Source organism: Diospyros lotus, chromosome 7 (assembly GCF_014633365.1).
Source record: "Diospyros lotus cultivar Yz01 chromosome 7, ASM1463336v1, whole genome shotgun sequence".
Taxonomy (NCBI): domain Eukaryota; kingdom Viridiplantae; phylum Streptophyta; class Magnoliopsida; order Ericales; family Ebenaceae; genus Diospyros; species Diospyros lotus.
In genome coordinates, this window is record NC_068344.1 from 30756218 (window position 1) to 30772310 (window position 16093).

The 16093-nt window shown below is 38.5% G+C and overlaps 1 protein-coding gene across 4 annotated transcripts; it reads right to left on the reverse strand.

Annotated features, from left to right (window-relative positions):
- Positions 1-1246: 1246 nt before the first annotated feature.
- On the reverse strand, positions 1247-10527 carry LOC127806166 (leucine aminopeptidase 2, chloroplastic-like). Of its 4 annotated transcripts, XM_052343261.1 has the most exons (11): positions 10509-10527; positions 6758-6859; positions 5789-6203; positions 5484-5678; positions 5053-5278; positions 4666-4792; positions 4416-4511; positions 3256-3333; positions 3026-3086; positions 2268-2455; positions 1247-1722 (listed from the first exon to the last, which is right to left on the reverse strand). In XM_052343261.1, exons 2-11 carry the CDS (start codon positions 6821-6823, stop codon positions 1594-1596), a joined length of 1581 nt encoding a protein of 526 aa, XP_052199221.1. In that variant the 5' UTR covers positions 6824-6859; positions 10509-10527; the 3' UTR covers positions 1247-1593. The 4 variants fall into 4 exon arrangements, with proteins under 4 accessions (XP_052199221.1, XP_052199220.1, XP_052199222.1 ...); XM_052343260.1 differs by lacking the exon at positions 10509-10527 and having other exon boundaries at positions 6758-6924; XM_052343262.1 differs by lacking the exons at positions 6758-6859; positions 10509-10527 and adding an exon at positions 6599-6658.
- Positions 10528-16093: the final 5566 nt, after the last annotated feature.

A 16093-nucleotide genomic window follows, 5' to 3' on the forward strand; every position in this document is an offset into this window, starting at 1 on the left:
AAGCAAATAGGGCATTGATTCCCCTTGTTTTGGCAATGGTTGCTCAGAGTGTACTTCGCTTTCCTATTTGAGCACCATCTCCACCAAAGCAATTTTCAAGATAAAATGCCAAAACTTCCCCCCTTATGCTGCTGCAACTACTTGTGTTGAAATCCAAAATGGTCTGTTCCTCTATCTTTAGTTTCAGTCTTCACAAGAGACTAAGACATTGAAGGATGAATCCCAGACAAGACAATAACATTACTTGGTCCAATTTTTATTGACGCCCCCACACCCGGCCCGACAGGACGTGAGAGGAGGTTAATCATGGTGACCTAGCAGGACACAGTGGCTAGATCCGAACTCATCGCTCACAAAGAGCCCCCCTCACTTTAGAGAAAGGTACCCCCACACTGCCGCTTGCGAGATTCAATCTTTGGTCTTGATCCAAGATTCACCACGGAAGACACTTTGTGCCCCCTTCTTGACCAACTAGGCTGTCTATGCGGGCAAGACAATAACATTTCTTAGATCAACTCCAAGCGAAGTGTCATCTAAGATGTTAATTCCATAATTATCGAGATGGCATCTCAAATTCAAAAATTTTTATTTTAGCAGATGTGGCATCCAAGGTTGTAAAATGATAGTAATATTCTTGAGGTGATAATTTTTCAAACTCTTTAGAGAGAAAAGGGAGAAGTGTCATTGAACCGTAATGTCATTTTTCTTTCAATAGTTACAATTCAATGAATTTATTTCAATTAAAAAGTTTTATAAATACATGATTTTGTGAAGAGAAAACTTACCAAAGTTTGAAAAGTCATTTAAAAATCGTTGTAAGTTTTAAGAATTATAGAAATTAACACTACTGACATTAACCCAATTTCTGTAACATAATAAAAAAACTTGAAGATAAAGATTATGAAAAAACAAGATTTTAATTTTTAGTCATTATTTATTATATTATTATTATTTTTGAAAAACTATGCATTAAGTTTGATTATATCTTTTAGTAAAAAATATTAAAATAACACTAATGTTTTGTCACCTATCATTGGAACAGAATTATAATTCAAGGATCCCATAACACTATTTAAAGTTGCAAATGAATGATTTGACATCCCAAAATGAATGATTTGATAACACTATTTAAAGTTGCAAATGAATGATTTGACATCCCAAAATGGCAACTCCCTTTGGAGTTGCTCTTACTTTACCACAGTAAACAGAAAAGAAGAAAACAAAAGAACCAAATTGCAAAAGGATATAGAGATTCAGAAGCTTGCCCACCAAATCCTTTCACCATAGATCCAACAACCCAGAAACAGTTCATCACTTGTATAGTTGTATCCAGAAACAATATCTTTCCATCACAGTGAAAGAGAAGCTTATAAAAAGAGAACACCAAACAATTCATAATTTACTTAAGTGACCCGCGAAGGGTTTAGCTGATGCCTCAGCTCATCACTGTCGAACTTTTCCTTTTGTAACTGTTTTTATTCATATAATTCAGGATCTTACAGCACCAAATCTGGCCCATTTAAGACTTTCTTTTACTGCGTGTCCATTTGCCGAGATGTCGTTGGCCACAGAGAACTGGATTTTACATCGTAACTATGACGAGTTTCTTAGAACCCATTCAACCAGGGTAGAAATACCAAATCCTGTGGCGGTTTTCTTTTTGTCGTTCCAGACAGGACCAGCCATGTCAATATGCATCCATTGAACCTTCTCATCAACAAACTGTAAAACAACAATTCAATCATTCCAAATTGCTCAAACAAGCGTCAAAGAAGAAGAAGAAGAAGAAGAAAGTTCTTAGTGCATTGCCATATAACGTCACACAGTTCAATAGATCTTGATGTCATTTCAGTTTCTTAATTGCATCTTCACTTTTTTGGGGAATAAAGAAACAGAAACCAACATTGGGTGCGGCGTTTTCATTTTCAGAGAAAAAAAAACACCACCACAATAGAGTTTTTGCTCATATCTTTGTTTATTCATCCGCTTCATCAACTCTTAACATCTGACAACAAACTAGCCACAGCCATCAACCCAGTATCTGGCAACCAACCATTTTTTTCACACATATTTAATAGTTTGATAAGTACATAATATTTCTTCTTGTCAAACATCATTTTAAGTTTTTATTTTTAAAATTTTGGAAAACGATGACATTGTCAAATGCAATGTTTGGTTTCTATTTTTGACAGAAAATGAAAACGAACACCGAAAAACTGACAGCAAAATCAAACCATTTAGAAGCAGAATAATAATTGAGCCTGTACCTGTTTCAAGAAAAGAGCTGCTGTAATGGCACCACCCTGACGGTCACCTGTGTTGACCATATCAGCCACTCCCGACTTCATACAGTCCCAATAACTTTCCTCCAAAGGCATCCTCCAAAGTTTTTCCCCACTGACTTCTGAAGCTACAAGTACCTCCTTTGCTAGGTCATCAGAAGGTGTAAAGACACCTGATTTTTAAACATAAGATTTCCATCAAGAAAGTTCTAGGACTGTCTATCAAGCAGTGCATTTGCCTCATATAAAAGTTACTGTATCATGGCCTCGTCTAGCTAAAAATCTCAAAAAGAACCCAAAATATTTCAGCCTTGTTCCAGATGTACCATTCACCTAAAATCTGAAACTCCTGCTTGCATGTACAGTTAAGTAAATATGCAAACCAATCATCAGAATCCCATTTACTGGGTCCAATTCTACTTTAATCAATTATAAAATTATTTGCATTCATCAAAGGTGCATCACATTTAGAGATATTGGAATCACCACAAGAGTTTTCCCAGCAAGTCTAACATGTTCTTGAATTAAGCTATCATGAAAACAATTTGTGGGACTTTGTACCACAAGCCCATTTGACTCTAAATAGTTACATGATGACATCACGTGCTTTCACCATAACAAGGATCACTTTTAACTACTATTGGTATTCACAGTTGTTTAATTTTTGTGTCATGCTCTGGCACAATACCCAAACTTGGCTGATTCCCACAAATGAGTCACCAAATTAATGTTTATATGCATACCTGCAATAGAAGGTCCAAGGGCAACTCTACATGCCCCAGTTAATGTTGCCAGATCAATTATCTGCAACACAATTGAACAAGGTCAACACCTTACTGAAATTAAAACTGAATAAACAAGGAGCAACTCATATGAAAAAGGTGAAAATATGGGACTATGTATTATGTGAAATATACAATTGTAAAATGGAAGGTCACTCGAAGTAGTGGAACACATATAAATAATTTCATACCTTCTCTACACCTTGGTTGCAGGCATATACCAGAGCATCTGCAAGTGTAAGTCTGCCTTCAGCATCAGTGTTGTTAACCTGGAAGCCAAACAACAATAATAACACCAAACCTTAATTCCACTGGAAGCAGTTGATTGAAATTTTATTAGTCGCCAACGGAATACAATATGGTCTACTTAGGAAAATAAGAAAGTACAAAAGCAATAAGAAAACCCATGAAACTTTCATCTGCTGATTCCGTTCATTGAGACTTTGTGCAGTGTATATAATGAAATCAAAAGGTGGTGATGAAAGCTGTGTATTTAACATGCTTGCTTGGAGGCCAGTATGGCTGGAGAATGAACAATTTGTCATCATATTATTAGATTGTCTTCTTAAATTGGCTCACAAAGGTGAAACTCGCCAACAAAAAAGAAACTCATCCTCAAATCTCTTTGGTAATATATCCTATTTTACCATTATTCTTTCTTCCCACACACTTTCTCTCTCCCCTTATCTCTCTGTGCTAACTCAATGTTTAACCAGACCTAATGGCCATAACAACAGTAAAAAAAAAGAAATTCAGATTTGAATATATTAAATCCCTCCTGCAGATAACAACAAAGGCAAAACTGAAAATCTCAAAGAAACCTTTTCTTTTTAACGACAATGGGCATCCCCAAAGTAAGCCATGTTGAAGAGTAAACCCTGGGTCACATGCACCAACCCACAACAGACACAGACCAAATAACCCAGGCTAACCACTCTGCTGGTGATCCGCTGATGCTAGAATTGGAATTGATAGTGTTGAGGTAATCACCCAAGACCTCCACCATTTATCCCACTTGCTGCTTTGATATCTCCAGGAAACTTCACTTCAACACACGGTAGTGGTACAAACTAGCTAGGCTTCATGCCAACTTGCCCTCAAATCATCTCATTCTCTAATAATTACACTATAGATAGTCATAAGCAATGATGCATATGGTATAGAATAAATGGTTGTATTCATCATTTTTAACCAAACAGAATATCATCAAATCAGACAACACATCCAAGTACAGATTCCTGCATTGAAATAAAACCTACAATTCCCAGGAAAAACATAAAAATAAAACATATATTGAACATGCATCCCCAAAGAAAAAGAGTTTCCCTGTTCTGGGAATGAAAGAAACTACCTCAATTGTCTTTCCATTTGAAGCTGTGACAATATCTCCAGGTCGCATACCAGTTCCGCTTATCATATTTTCACAAGCTGCAGCAATGAAATGAACCTGCAAGCAAAGGGTTCATAAGTCAAAATCAGTGCAAGTCATTAGATTTAGTTTTGCGGAAAAATGAAGTTAAGGACACAAATGGGAAGGAAAATGGATTTTTTTTTAAAAATGAAATTCAATGACAATATCACGCATTTAAGAAATAATTAACCTCTACTCCTTCTGGTTTAATTTGACCAATAGCTTTAGCTGCACCCAGAACTGCAGCTGAACCACCCATATCAAATTTCATGAGCTCAATGGAACAGACAGGTCCGGTCTTGATGTTGTAGCCACCACTAAAATTATACAATAATACAACAGATTTAGCCAGCAGATGCAGGAAATTAATAAATGCAATTGAGGAAGAGAGAAATCAGAAATATCTTATCACCCAGGCAACAGACAATGAAAATAAAAAAATATTATTCCTAATCTGTGTGCCAGGCTCATTCTGCATTCCTCGGTTTAAGTGGCACTTACCACGAGAGGAATCACACTCTCTTTGTGCAAGAGATGACTCAATAGAAAATATATTTTTAAATAATTATATAATTACCTGTCAAAGGTCAATCCCTTCCCTACCAAAGCTAGCTTAGCTTTTACAGGCACACTTGGAGGCTTGTAACACAGATGAATAAAATGAGGAGGATTTACTGAAGCAGCAGCAACACCTAGGTAGGAACCCATTTTCAACTCTTTGCACTGATCTGCATTCAAAATGGTTGCAGAAAGAACATCGCTGTACATGGAGGCGATCTTTGAAGCCTCTTCGGCCAATACCCCTGAGGTATAAGATTCATCCAAAGCAACATGGGTTATCTTACTCCAACCCAAACATCAACATATTCAAGGCCCTTTAAGATACTATCTTGGCAGGAAAAAAGATAACACGGAAGTGCACCTCATGCACACCATAAAGGGCATTCCACATAATTGTTGAAAAGTATAAAGCAGAAAACTGGCCAGCAAACAAAGATGATCACAAACCTGGGGTGAGTACATTCGCGGGCGCATTTACAAGCTCTCTCCCAAAAATTATCCCAGAGCAAAGATCTTCTGTGTATTTGAGCTTCTTTTCTAACTCGGGTCCAGTTCCAAAACCAAGAATATCCACAGATTTAAGTGTTGCCTTCTTTGACTCTGACTTAAACCTGTTATCTTCAAAGGTCCCCAGCGCAGTCCCTACAACATTTTGTCCATTCCAACAAATTCAAAGAAATTAGATGCCCAATCACGTGTACTGTATAAAATTCATAATTATCAAATTGATAGAGAAAAGAGTATAAAATCACCAGATGCTATAGCTGAAGCACTGCTGAGTTTTGATTCGGCAGAGAGCTCCTCAGGAGAGGCAAGCGCAATAGCCACATTACTTGCCTGGGTAGACTTTGCTGCCACTGCCACAGCCTCACCGAGACCACGATAGGCAAGAGCAGTTGAAGCAGACTGTCCAAGCCCAATTAACCCTATCCTTTTTGAGCCAAGACCAGGAAGCCTAAGAACAGTTGACTGTCCAGCTTTTCCCGTGAAATCCTCCTCCAAAGAAGCTTCAGCCAACAAACCGCCCAACTGGGAATCCAGCTTCTTCAGGATCGAGTTCTGGAATTTCAAGTTTTCATCTTTGACCATGTCTTTCTCGGTAACACCCACTGCAAGTATATCTCCTTTCCATTCCACCAAATCAATCTCTTTCGCTGAAAACGAGATCTTCAGGGATTTTCAAAAACACAAAATCACATATCTTGTATTTCAATTGTCCGCATAACGAAGTCTAGAAACAACATGAACGGAAACACATATCCATCCAATGACATTATAACAGGTGCCGAAAAGGTAAAATCAATTTCTTCCATAGGAAATGCCATAAATAGATGTCAACTAATTAACGATCAATCGAGGAGAGAATAATAAAAAGTATCAAGTCCGCGTCACTGACACAAAAATCAAATTGGGTTTTGTATGAGAGTAAACCCCATGTACAAAGATCATGTCTTCTTATAGGTCTACACCCCAAATCAACCAATCAAGGTAGCTAAAAACCAAAAACTTCAGCTTTTAAAGACCCAAATATATGAAACCACTAATAGCTCACATGCACACACATAAAAGCAAGCAGATAGAAAGACCCACAGACAGAATTCCACCATCTGTCGACTCAAGTCCAGGATAAACAGACGAGATTATCAGAATTCAGAAACGAACGCCGAAAAAACACAGGATTTATCAGATTCAGAATTTGTGCGCGTGTATAGATATTATACCTTGGGCGGTTCGATGTGAGCGGGCTGAGTGAGGCCGAGAGTGGCCCGGACGAGAGTGTGAGCCATGCGCCTCCCTCTGCGAGAACACTGTTGAAGTCTAAGGTTTCGTAGAATTGGTTTTTCTATGTATTCTTCTCGCTAGGAGGAAATCTTTACATATACTAATATACATGTTTGTTACAGAGATACTATATTAAAGGATTACATCAAGGCATATCAATCATGAATCCAAAATTTATTCCCTTCCATACATATCTCCTACCCATATGCATCTCTTATAATTTTGCTAATCATAAGGAATTCTTATACTCACACTAACATTCCCCCTCAAGTTGGTGCGAAGGTATCTTCTAAGCTTAACTTGTCCAGTGATTTACGAAGAACTTCAGCAGGAATTGCATGCGTTAGAATGTCTGCTAACTGCTCACTCAATCATATGAATGGGATGTCCACCAACTTCAGATTCAACTTCTCCTTGATGAAGTGACGGTCCGCCTTAATGTGTTTAGTTCGATCATGTTGCACCGAATTATTAGCTATTTCTCTAACTGCCTGATTGTCACAATATAATAGCATAGGTTCCTTAGGTTTGAAACCTATTTCAGTAAGCAAGATCCTAAGCCATAAAAGTTCACATATCCCATGAACCATGCCCCTATATTCTGCTTCTGCTGAAGATCTTGCTGTTACATTTTGTTTCTTGCTCCGCCATGTGACAAGATTTCCAGCAACAAATGTAAAGTAGCCAGAGGTGGACCGTCAATCAGTGATGTTCCCTGCCCAATCCGCGTCGGTATATCCCTTCACTTCCATATGTCCATGTCTCTTAAAGGTCAACCCTTTTCCTGGAGCCCCATTTAGATAACTCAAAACTCTCATTACTGCAGCCATATGGTCTTCACTTAGGGCATGCATAAACTGACTTACCACACTAACTGCATAGGCAATGTTTGGTCGTGTGTGGAACAGATAAATTAATCTCCCTACCAACCGTTGGTATCTATCCTTGTTTGTTGGTATTTAATCTGGGTAAATGGAAAGACGGTGATTTTGAATAATAGGGGTCTTCGTTGGTTTACATTCTAGCATACCCGTTTCAGATAAGAGGTCCAGTACATACTTTCGTTGTGATAAGTATATACCATCCTTGGACCTTGCAACTTCAATTCTCAAAAAATATTTCAGTCTTTCTAAATCTTTCATTTCAAATTCAAAAGATCAATCCAATTGTAGGCATCACATTGTAGCTCCCCTTGAGGACTAAAGGTGGATTGATTAGTACAGAAAAAATATTCTATTTCGGACAAGGTAACATCCATGCTAACATACATGCGGCAAGTAGAATGGTGGTAACACCTGTAACCCTTTTGGTGAGGATGGAAGCCAAGAAACACACAATGCACCGTACAAGGATCCAGTTTGGTGCGTTGATCCTTTTGGAGATGAACATATGCTACACACCCAAAAACTCGTGGATCTAAATGTAATGAAGATGGAATTGGAACATGTTTAGCAAGGACCTCTAGGGGAGTACGAAAAGAGAGAGCTCGTGATGGCATTCGGTTCATGAGGTAAACAACATAGGTAACGGCATCAACCCAATAATTCTGAGGAACACTAGCACCAATAAGAAGAGCTCTGGTGGTTTCAAGTATATGCCTATTCTTTCGCTCTGCAACATCATTTTGTTGCAGAGTGCGGGGGTAAGTAGTTTCATGGAGAATACCATTGTCCTGGAAAAACTTTGAGAGTTCAGAGTTAAGATATTCTCCACCATTGTTCGAATGATTTTAACAGGGAGAGAGTACTGGGTGCGAACCATGTGGTAAAAAATTGGAAATATTGCACGTACATCACTCTTGTGTCGTATAGTATACAACCACATCATTCGAGTGCAATCATCTACAAAAGTAATAAACCACCAAATTCTAGATTGAGTAGTAATTGGGGCAGGTCCCCACACATAAGAGTGGATCAACTCAAATAGGACTGTTCTTTTATTAAGACTTAAAGGATATGAAGTACGGTGGCTCTTAACCAAAATACAAACATTACACTAAGAGAAGATTCTGAAATATCACCAAATAAAGATGGAAACAATTTCTTCAAATAACCAAAGGAGGCGTGACCCAATCGATGATGCCACAAGTAGATATCCTTCAAGGTATTGCCATTGTGACTCTGAACTTGATGAACATGACTTAAAGCAACATCATCCACATAGTACAGCCCCCTCATCTTAGTACCATGCCCAATGATTGCTTGAGTTCGGATATCCTTAAGCAAGCAAAAAATGGGAAACATTAGCACAACACAATCTAATTGCTCTGTAATTTGACTAATTGACAATAAGTGATTTGATAGTGCAGGAACGAGTAAGCAATTATGTAGTGAAAGAGTGGGGTAAGAGCTATGGATCATGTGCCAATGATTGGGGTTGATTCCCCATTTGCAGTCACAACACTAGCCTTGGAAGGTGAAGTCATGTACTGAAAGAGAGTTTTGTTATAAGTCATATGATCCGTGGCCCCAAAATCAATGATCCAATCTGTATCTTGAGTAGTAGATGCAGAAAAAACCATGCCTGTTTTACCTGAGGTAGTAGGAGAATCATCCAAGGATATGCGGTTAATTAGAGAGAGTAATTCACTAGGTTCTGTGTGGTCGTTTTAGCCCTTTGCCATAGCAGCCATACTAGGGACAATATCAGTTGTATTGGCTACTTTTGCTTGGGCTGGACGTTTGTTGTTTCGTGCTTTATTCTGCTTTCGTTTTTCTAGAAACCAGTCGGGATAGCCATGTATTTCAAAACAAATATCTTTGGTGTGGCGAGTCCCATTGCAGTGACTGCAACAACTTATCTTTTTTTGCTTCCTCAACAGCTCGAAGGGTGCGAAAGTTGGATGGGGTGGTTTTGGAGACCATTGCCATGGATGATCCTTCACCAGCATCCATTTTTCTGAGCATTGTGACTTGATGTTGAGCCTCTCGCCGAACAATATTGAAGCATTCTTCGATACCTGGGACATGTTTCATTCGGAGAAGATCACTTCAGACATAATCAAACACCTCGTCCAATCCTGCAAGAAAGTCATACATCCGATCTTTCTGAATTTCCTCTTGCATAGTCCAGAGATCTGTGGCACATATCATATTGATTGGGCGTCACTTATCGATTTCTTGCCATACACTGTTCAACTCGGCATAATAAAGGTTGACTAGACGTCCATTCTGCTTTGTTCTCGTGGCCTTGCAACGTAGTTCATAATATTGGGGCTCATCAACCCTATCATAGAAAGTTTGGGTGACACTATCCCAGATTTCCTTAGCTGTTGATAGATCAATAAACAAGGCAATGAGATGTGGTTCCATGGTTTTCAACAGCCATCCTCTCACAATTGCATCTTCAGTACACCACTTTGAATAGCCAGAATTTTTCTCATCCACCTTTGAAGTCTGTCCATTCAAATAGCCAAGTTTATTCAGACCTGCAGCATGAACTTCGATCATACGTGACCAGATTTTGAAGTTTGTATCATTCAAGCTAAACCCAAATGGTAAGCTGTTGAGATTGGGTGATTCAATTGAGGTTGGAGTTTGGTTTACAGTGGTAATAACAGTATTTTCATCAGTCATGGTTGGCCCCTTGTTTCAAGACCAATCGAAATAGAGGTTTTGGTTAGCCTATGGTGGCAGTTAGGGTTTATGAAAAAAGTTTGAGATAGGCTCTGATACCATGTTGAAGTCTAAGGTTTGGTAGAATTGGTTTTTCTGTGTATTTCTCTCATTAGGAGGAAATCTTTATATATACTAATATACATGTTTGTTACAGAGATACTATATTAAAGGATCACATCAAGGCATATCAATCATGAATCCTAAACTTATTCCCTTCCATACATATCTCCTACCCATATGCATCTCCTATAATTTTGCTAATCACAAGGAATTCTTATACTCACGCTAACAAACATAAGGGCGTGACTGCAAAAGATAGGCCCAGAACAAAGGTGGAACGAAATTTTGTGAAAAAGAAGGTGGAAGACGAAGTTGAAGCAAGCGATGAAGCCAAAGACGCTACAATGGCGGCCATTTTAGGGTGTGTTAGTATCTATCTATTTATAATAACACAACTTGCCCACAGATTGAGTTAAAATAAGAGAGTGTGAGAAAGAAGTATCTTAACATCATCGGCTTACGCCTCTATATCCCTTTAACCTTCTAGTTGTTCTTGTCACGCACTCTCTAGAGGCATGCTTTGGTTAGAGCAACTGCAAGGGAGTGTTATTTTGGAGTACTAAATTGTTTATTTTTAATTTTAAACAATATTATAATATTTTTAAATTATAAATCTATTTTAGTAGTGGATGTCAAAATAGAGGTGTTATTTTGATATTTTAATATTTTTTATTAAATCAAACTAAAAAATTTAAATTAAATTACAAAAAACTAAAATACAATTATTTATTTTAAATTTAAATTAATTATATATATATACTCATATCTCTTTCCCCTTCTCATTTCCTTTCTGCTCCTCTCTATTTCTCTATAATTTCCTTCCCCTCGATAGCTCGCCCTCAATCGATCGTTTCTCGCAACTCGCCCTTGTCGGTCGCCATCTTGTCCCCGTTGATCGCCGCCTCACCCTCGCCGACTCTCCCATTGGTCGCTAGTCTTGCTCTTGCTTGTTGCCTTTCTTGACTCTCTCGCTCCGTCGCTCGCCTCTCCATCACTTGTTGGTCAATAGTTGTCTCTCTGGCTCTCTCTCGCTCTGTTGCTCACCTTGCCTAAAAACCCATATTTCAAATAATATAACCATTGAATTTTACCGTTATAAATGACACATCTCATTTTTCTTCTCTTTAGAGGTTGAAAAAATGGCACATCAATAAGATTGTTGTCATTTTACAATCCCATTTGCTATCCTTTTTGGAGTGGAGAATTTTTAATCCAAGGTGTCATTTCGACAGTTATGGGGTTGGCATCCCATATGGCACTCCTCCTTGGAGTTACTCTTAGGTGTTGGCAAACTTGGCATCTTTTGGCTTGGCACCTACAACAATTGGTGTAGTTTTCACATGTTATTGCCTCCAACAATTGATATATAAGCTCACTTAGAGAGTGTTTGTGTAAGAACCCATATTTTCGTAAGCTTGTCACGTAATTTAAGCAAGTTTAAAATGTTGAAAAATTGGCTTGATAGAAGTTATAAGTACCGAATCGATTGCAGGGAATGGCTCGGCGTGAAATTGTTTAAGGAAAATGATATGGTCTCGATGAGTGTTCCAAGATAAGATTTATGGTATTAAAAGAAATCAAAATCGAGATAGTTTTCGATACAGCTAAAATGCAGCTGCCATTTAAGCTCCAAAATTGAATCATTGTAAGAGACTTCTGGAAAGTCAACGGAAGCTTGAGATGGCTCTGTTTTTTCGTAATGAGCAACCCTTTAGTGGTTTCGAGATGAAACAATAGCCTAGTGAGGACACTGGGGCAAAATCGTCATTTTCAAGTAAAATTTAAGTTATTAATTTTGCGTTTTCGGTATTGTAATGCAAATTAATTTGAGGTTTAAGAGCATAGTTGCAATAAAGAAATTTTCAAGTGATATTATGATAAAATTGGGGATTAATGTGCAATTTTTTATATATATTAATATGATATATAGTATGTGTATATATATATATATAAATATGGGCGGGCGTGAGGCCATTCATTGGCCATGCCCTGCAACTTTCACCTATTCCCTGCAAATCTAAATCTTCACGCCCTGTAAGATTGAAGCCACGCCTCTGCAAGATTTATGGAGTAATTCTCACGCCAAGAGGGATAGGCAAGGTGGTGGCTTTGGCTATAAATAAGCAGGGAGCTTAGCCGAATGAGAAGCAACAAGGGAAATCGAGAGAGAGAGAGAGAGAGAAATTGGATGAGTGAAAGTTAGAGAGCTTGTGAGAGAGAGAGAGAGAGTGCTGGAGCCGAGAGGGCCGCCTGGGGTGGCCGAAATCGGCCATGGCAGTAGCAGTAAAACTGTTGTTCGGTAGCCATGGTCGCACGAAAGAAGACAAGCTAGTAAGCAAGGGGTAGCTGCGGTGTTGGCCGCAGGTTTGACGATGTTCAGCGAGGTTGAAGGGCTTGGTGGAGGCCGGGAGGTGGCTGGAGAAGTAAGGGGTGCGGCCATGGCAGCCATGGCTGCAACCCGCAGCAGCCAACTACGGCCGTGGGTAGTAGCTCGTGGCGGTGCGTGCATGGCACCGAGGTCCAACGAGGCTGAGGCAGCGATCGCGAGCTGGTGCACAGGAGTTGCAGGTCGCGTGGGGAGGAAGAAGAAGGAGAAGAAGAAGAAAAGAAAAGAAAAAGGAAAAGGAAAAAAAAATGAAAGAAAATGGAGAAAAATAGAGAAAATATGGGAAAAATTTTGAAAAATAGGATGTGGATATCTATTAACATTCCAGAGATTTTGGACAAGAAAATGGTTCAGGCACTCGTTTCAAAAATATGACACGCATACCGAGAAAGCCTGAGATGCTAAGTTAAGGTAAATAAAATTTCTTAAAAATTTTAAAAATTAAGGAATATTATTTTATGAATTGTTACTGTGAAATATTTGAGAAAATATTTGAAAAATATTTAGTTTGGATTTATTAAGGAAAAATAGGAAGAAATAGAAAGAAAAATAATGAAAATACAAGAAATTATGAAAAATAGGTTTTAATGCTTATTTAAAGAAATATGGTGCTTAGGATGCTTTGAGACTTAAAGTTGAAGTGACTATCCGAATTTTGAGGTTAGCACACAAATCGAGGCAATGCACGTATTTCGATGCAAGGCGCGAATATCGAGGTAGCCCGATAAGTTTGACAAGGTAAGTGGTACTTCCTAACTGGATTTAGTTTTATAGAAAATACTTGGTTTGTAAGTGATTTATGTTTAAAAACCCGATCCTCGAGAATGTTTTCATCATATTGACATGACATCATATGTATCCATCACGTAGACTGCATACATGACATGACTATGAAATGCATATGTACACGTTGAAATTATTGATCAAATGCATGTTGTCCGTTGGGAGTATGAACCAACGTCGCTACTTTACCAAGGGTGCACCCATACACCCCGGCTTCAAAAGAGGTGGCCGTAAAAATAAGAGTAGCAAGAAGGGCGCAGTTGATCTCTACGATGAAGTAAGACATTACATACATAGATGATAAAACATTTTGTGTCCTTACTTAGATGATTTATCATCTAACTTAGGCTTTGCTCCTGGAATATTCAAACGTTCCAAATAGAGATTGTAGCATACACTCGGATGAATGAGGCATGAAATTGAACTTAGCAGAGTGCATGAGGAATGAAATGTATATTATGTAGTCCATTTATTTAAATTCTACTACTTTGAATTCTGAACATTTTGAGAAACGATGATGTAAGAACTAAATTTCGATTAATGTTAAGATATCAGGTTCGATCCTTCCTTCCGCATTTGATGTGTATAATGATTCTCTTTCGAGAAAAAATGATTGGAAGTTCTGGGATGGATATGAGGAATGATGTGATTTAGGATTACTTTGAAAAGAAAAAATTTATTGTCCCAAAATTGTCCCAATTTATGACGCGACCAAAAAGCAGGGCGTTACAATTGGTATCAAAGCTTAAGTTTAATGGAAGACTTAAGTGACTTTGATGTAGTTGATATTGGAGTTAAATCCTATTTGAAGATTAGGGAATAACAGCTTGGAGAGTTAAGAGGATCCGATGTTGATAAAACCAGTTAGTAGGAACCCTAAGTAAAGGCTTAGGGGGAAAAAGACTAAGGGTTCGTAAGACGAAATCCATATTTGGAGATTCAGGGATTGTTGGTGGAAGGTTTAGAGGTTATTGGATTTAAGTGTTATGTAGTGGAAGTGCATGTCTAGGAAAGTTCTGGCTAAGGAAATAGTTGGTATTTAAGTGTGTCTATTTGTGACCCACCTCTCTTTCTTGGAACTTACCTAGTGTACTATTCACGTACAAACACTATTTCAGTATACAGTTACTATTCTCGGTGAATAGTGAAAGCCTGATGGAAGCTAGTACAAGTAGAATGGTCTAGTTATTAAAGTTAAGAACCTATGATATGATTCGGGTGTAAGGTTGACTCGGTAACCATGATTATGGATTCAAGAGATTTGGAGACTGTTGATTTTAGATCATTAGTCGAAATCATTGCAAGAAATGATACGATAACTGTGGTTATCGATGATGATCGAATCATGGATGATTAGTCTAATGTGACATGGTCGAGCTGTTGAATTAGGATCGAATGATAAGTATTTTTTAGGATCATTTAGTGTCTCAGAAATAGGATGTGTAGATCAGGGATCTAACGGATTAAGTCAAGCAAGAGGCCGAAGATGGCTAAATGATGGCATGTTAGTGCGGCAATTGATGAGGCAATGGTGGTGCAACCGATGTGACTCGCAGAGACGGGATAAAAACCCTAATAGCGTGACGATATTACTGGTTCGATGTTTGCAGTGACAAATTTGGATCTAGGGACCCACGTGCAAATGGCTGATTGATGGCTTGTAATAAGGTACGAGAAGCCCGTCGATTGAAGCATCATAGCAGACTGCATGGAAGATGATCAGATGCTGAAGATCTGGGACAACCTAGTAGGATTTGAACCTTATGTGGGTCTAAGTCCCAATGATCTAAGATGCGAGGTGTGCCACTAGCTGTGATTGATCAAAGCTGGAAGCCTAGGGAATCAACCCAAAATGAGATAGATTGAATATGGATTGAGTGTTCTATTTAAAGAATTGTATTGGGGTTCGCAGTCATCTTGGGAGTGGGCGACACGACGAATAATGCGAGGCTCGAGGAGTAGAATACCTCGGTATCTATTATGGCAATAAGATCATGAGAGAGTCGTGTTTCCAATTGCCTCAAAGAAAGAGATGGGTGACACAAAGGAAAAGCTACTCAACGTATGAAATGAACATGGTAGATGAATGCTCATGAGCCGTCTAGGCGCTACCTATGAGGTGATGTAGGAATAAGCTTACTGTGTGATCGGGGTGATGATGACAGCTTGTGTGCTGGCTGACGGTAAGTGTAGTACCTAGAAAGAACTAATTTAATAGTCATGTGCCGATAGTTAACTGGATTTGAAGAACAGTAGATTCTCGATAAAAGAGATTTCAGGTACTAGAGCATGGCTAGTCTAAAACTTTGACGATGAGTAGTGAGATGGAAACCTCGGTTCAAAGTAGAGTTCGGGTACTGAAAAATGAAAGAGTTGCTTGATAGGTCATATCGACCCTAAAGAAATGATAAGGAGACCTAGTCAACGGA

Coding starts and splice junctions, on each gene's coding strand:
- LOC127806166 (XM_052343261.1), bottom strand. CDS start 6,823: ATGGCTCACACTCTCGTCCGGGCCACTCTCGGCCTCACTCAGCCCGCT. Junction 5,679..5,788: donor TGCTTCAGCTATAGCATCTG/GTGATTTTATAC, acceptor AAAATGTTGTAG/GGACTGCGCTGGGGACCTTT. Junction 2,456..3,025: donor CCTTGGACCTTCTATTGCAG/GTATGCATATAA, acceptor TTTAAAAATCAG/GTGTCTTTACACCTTCTGAT.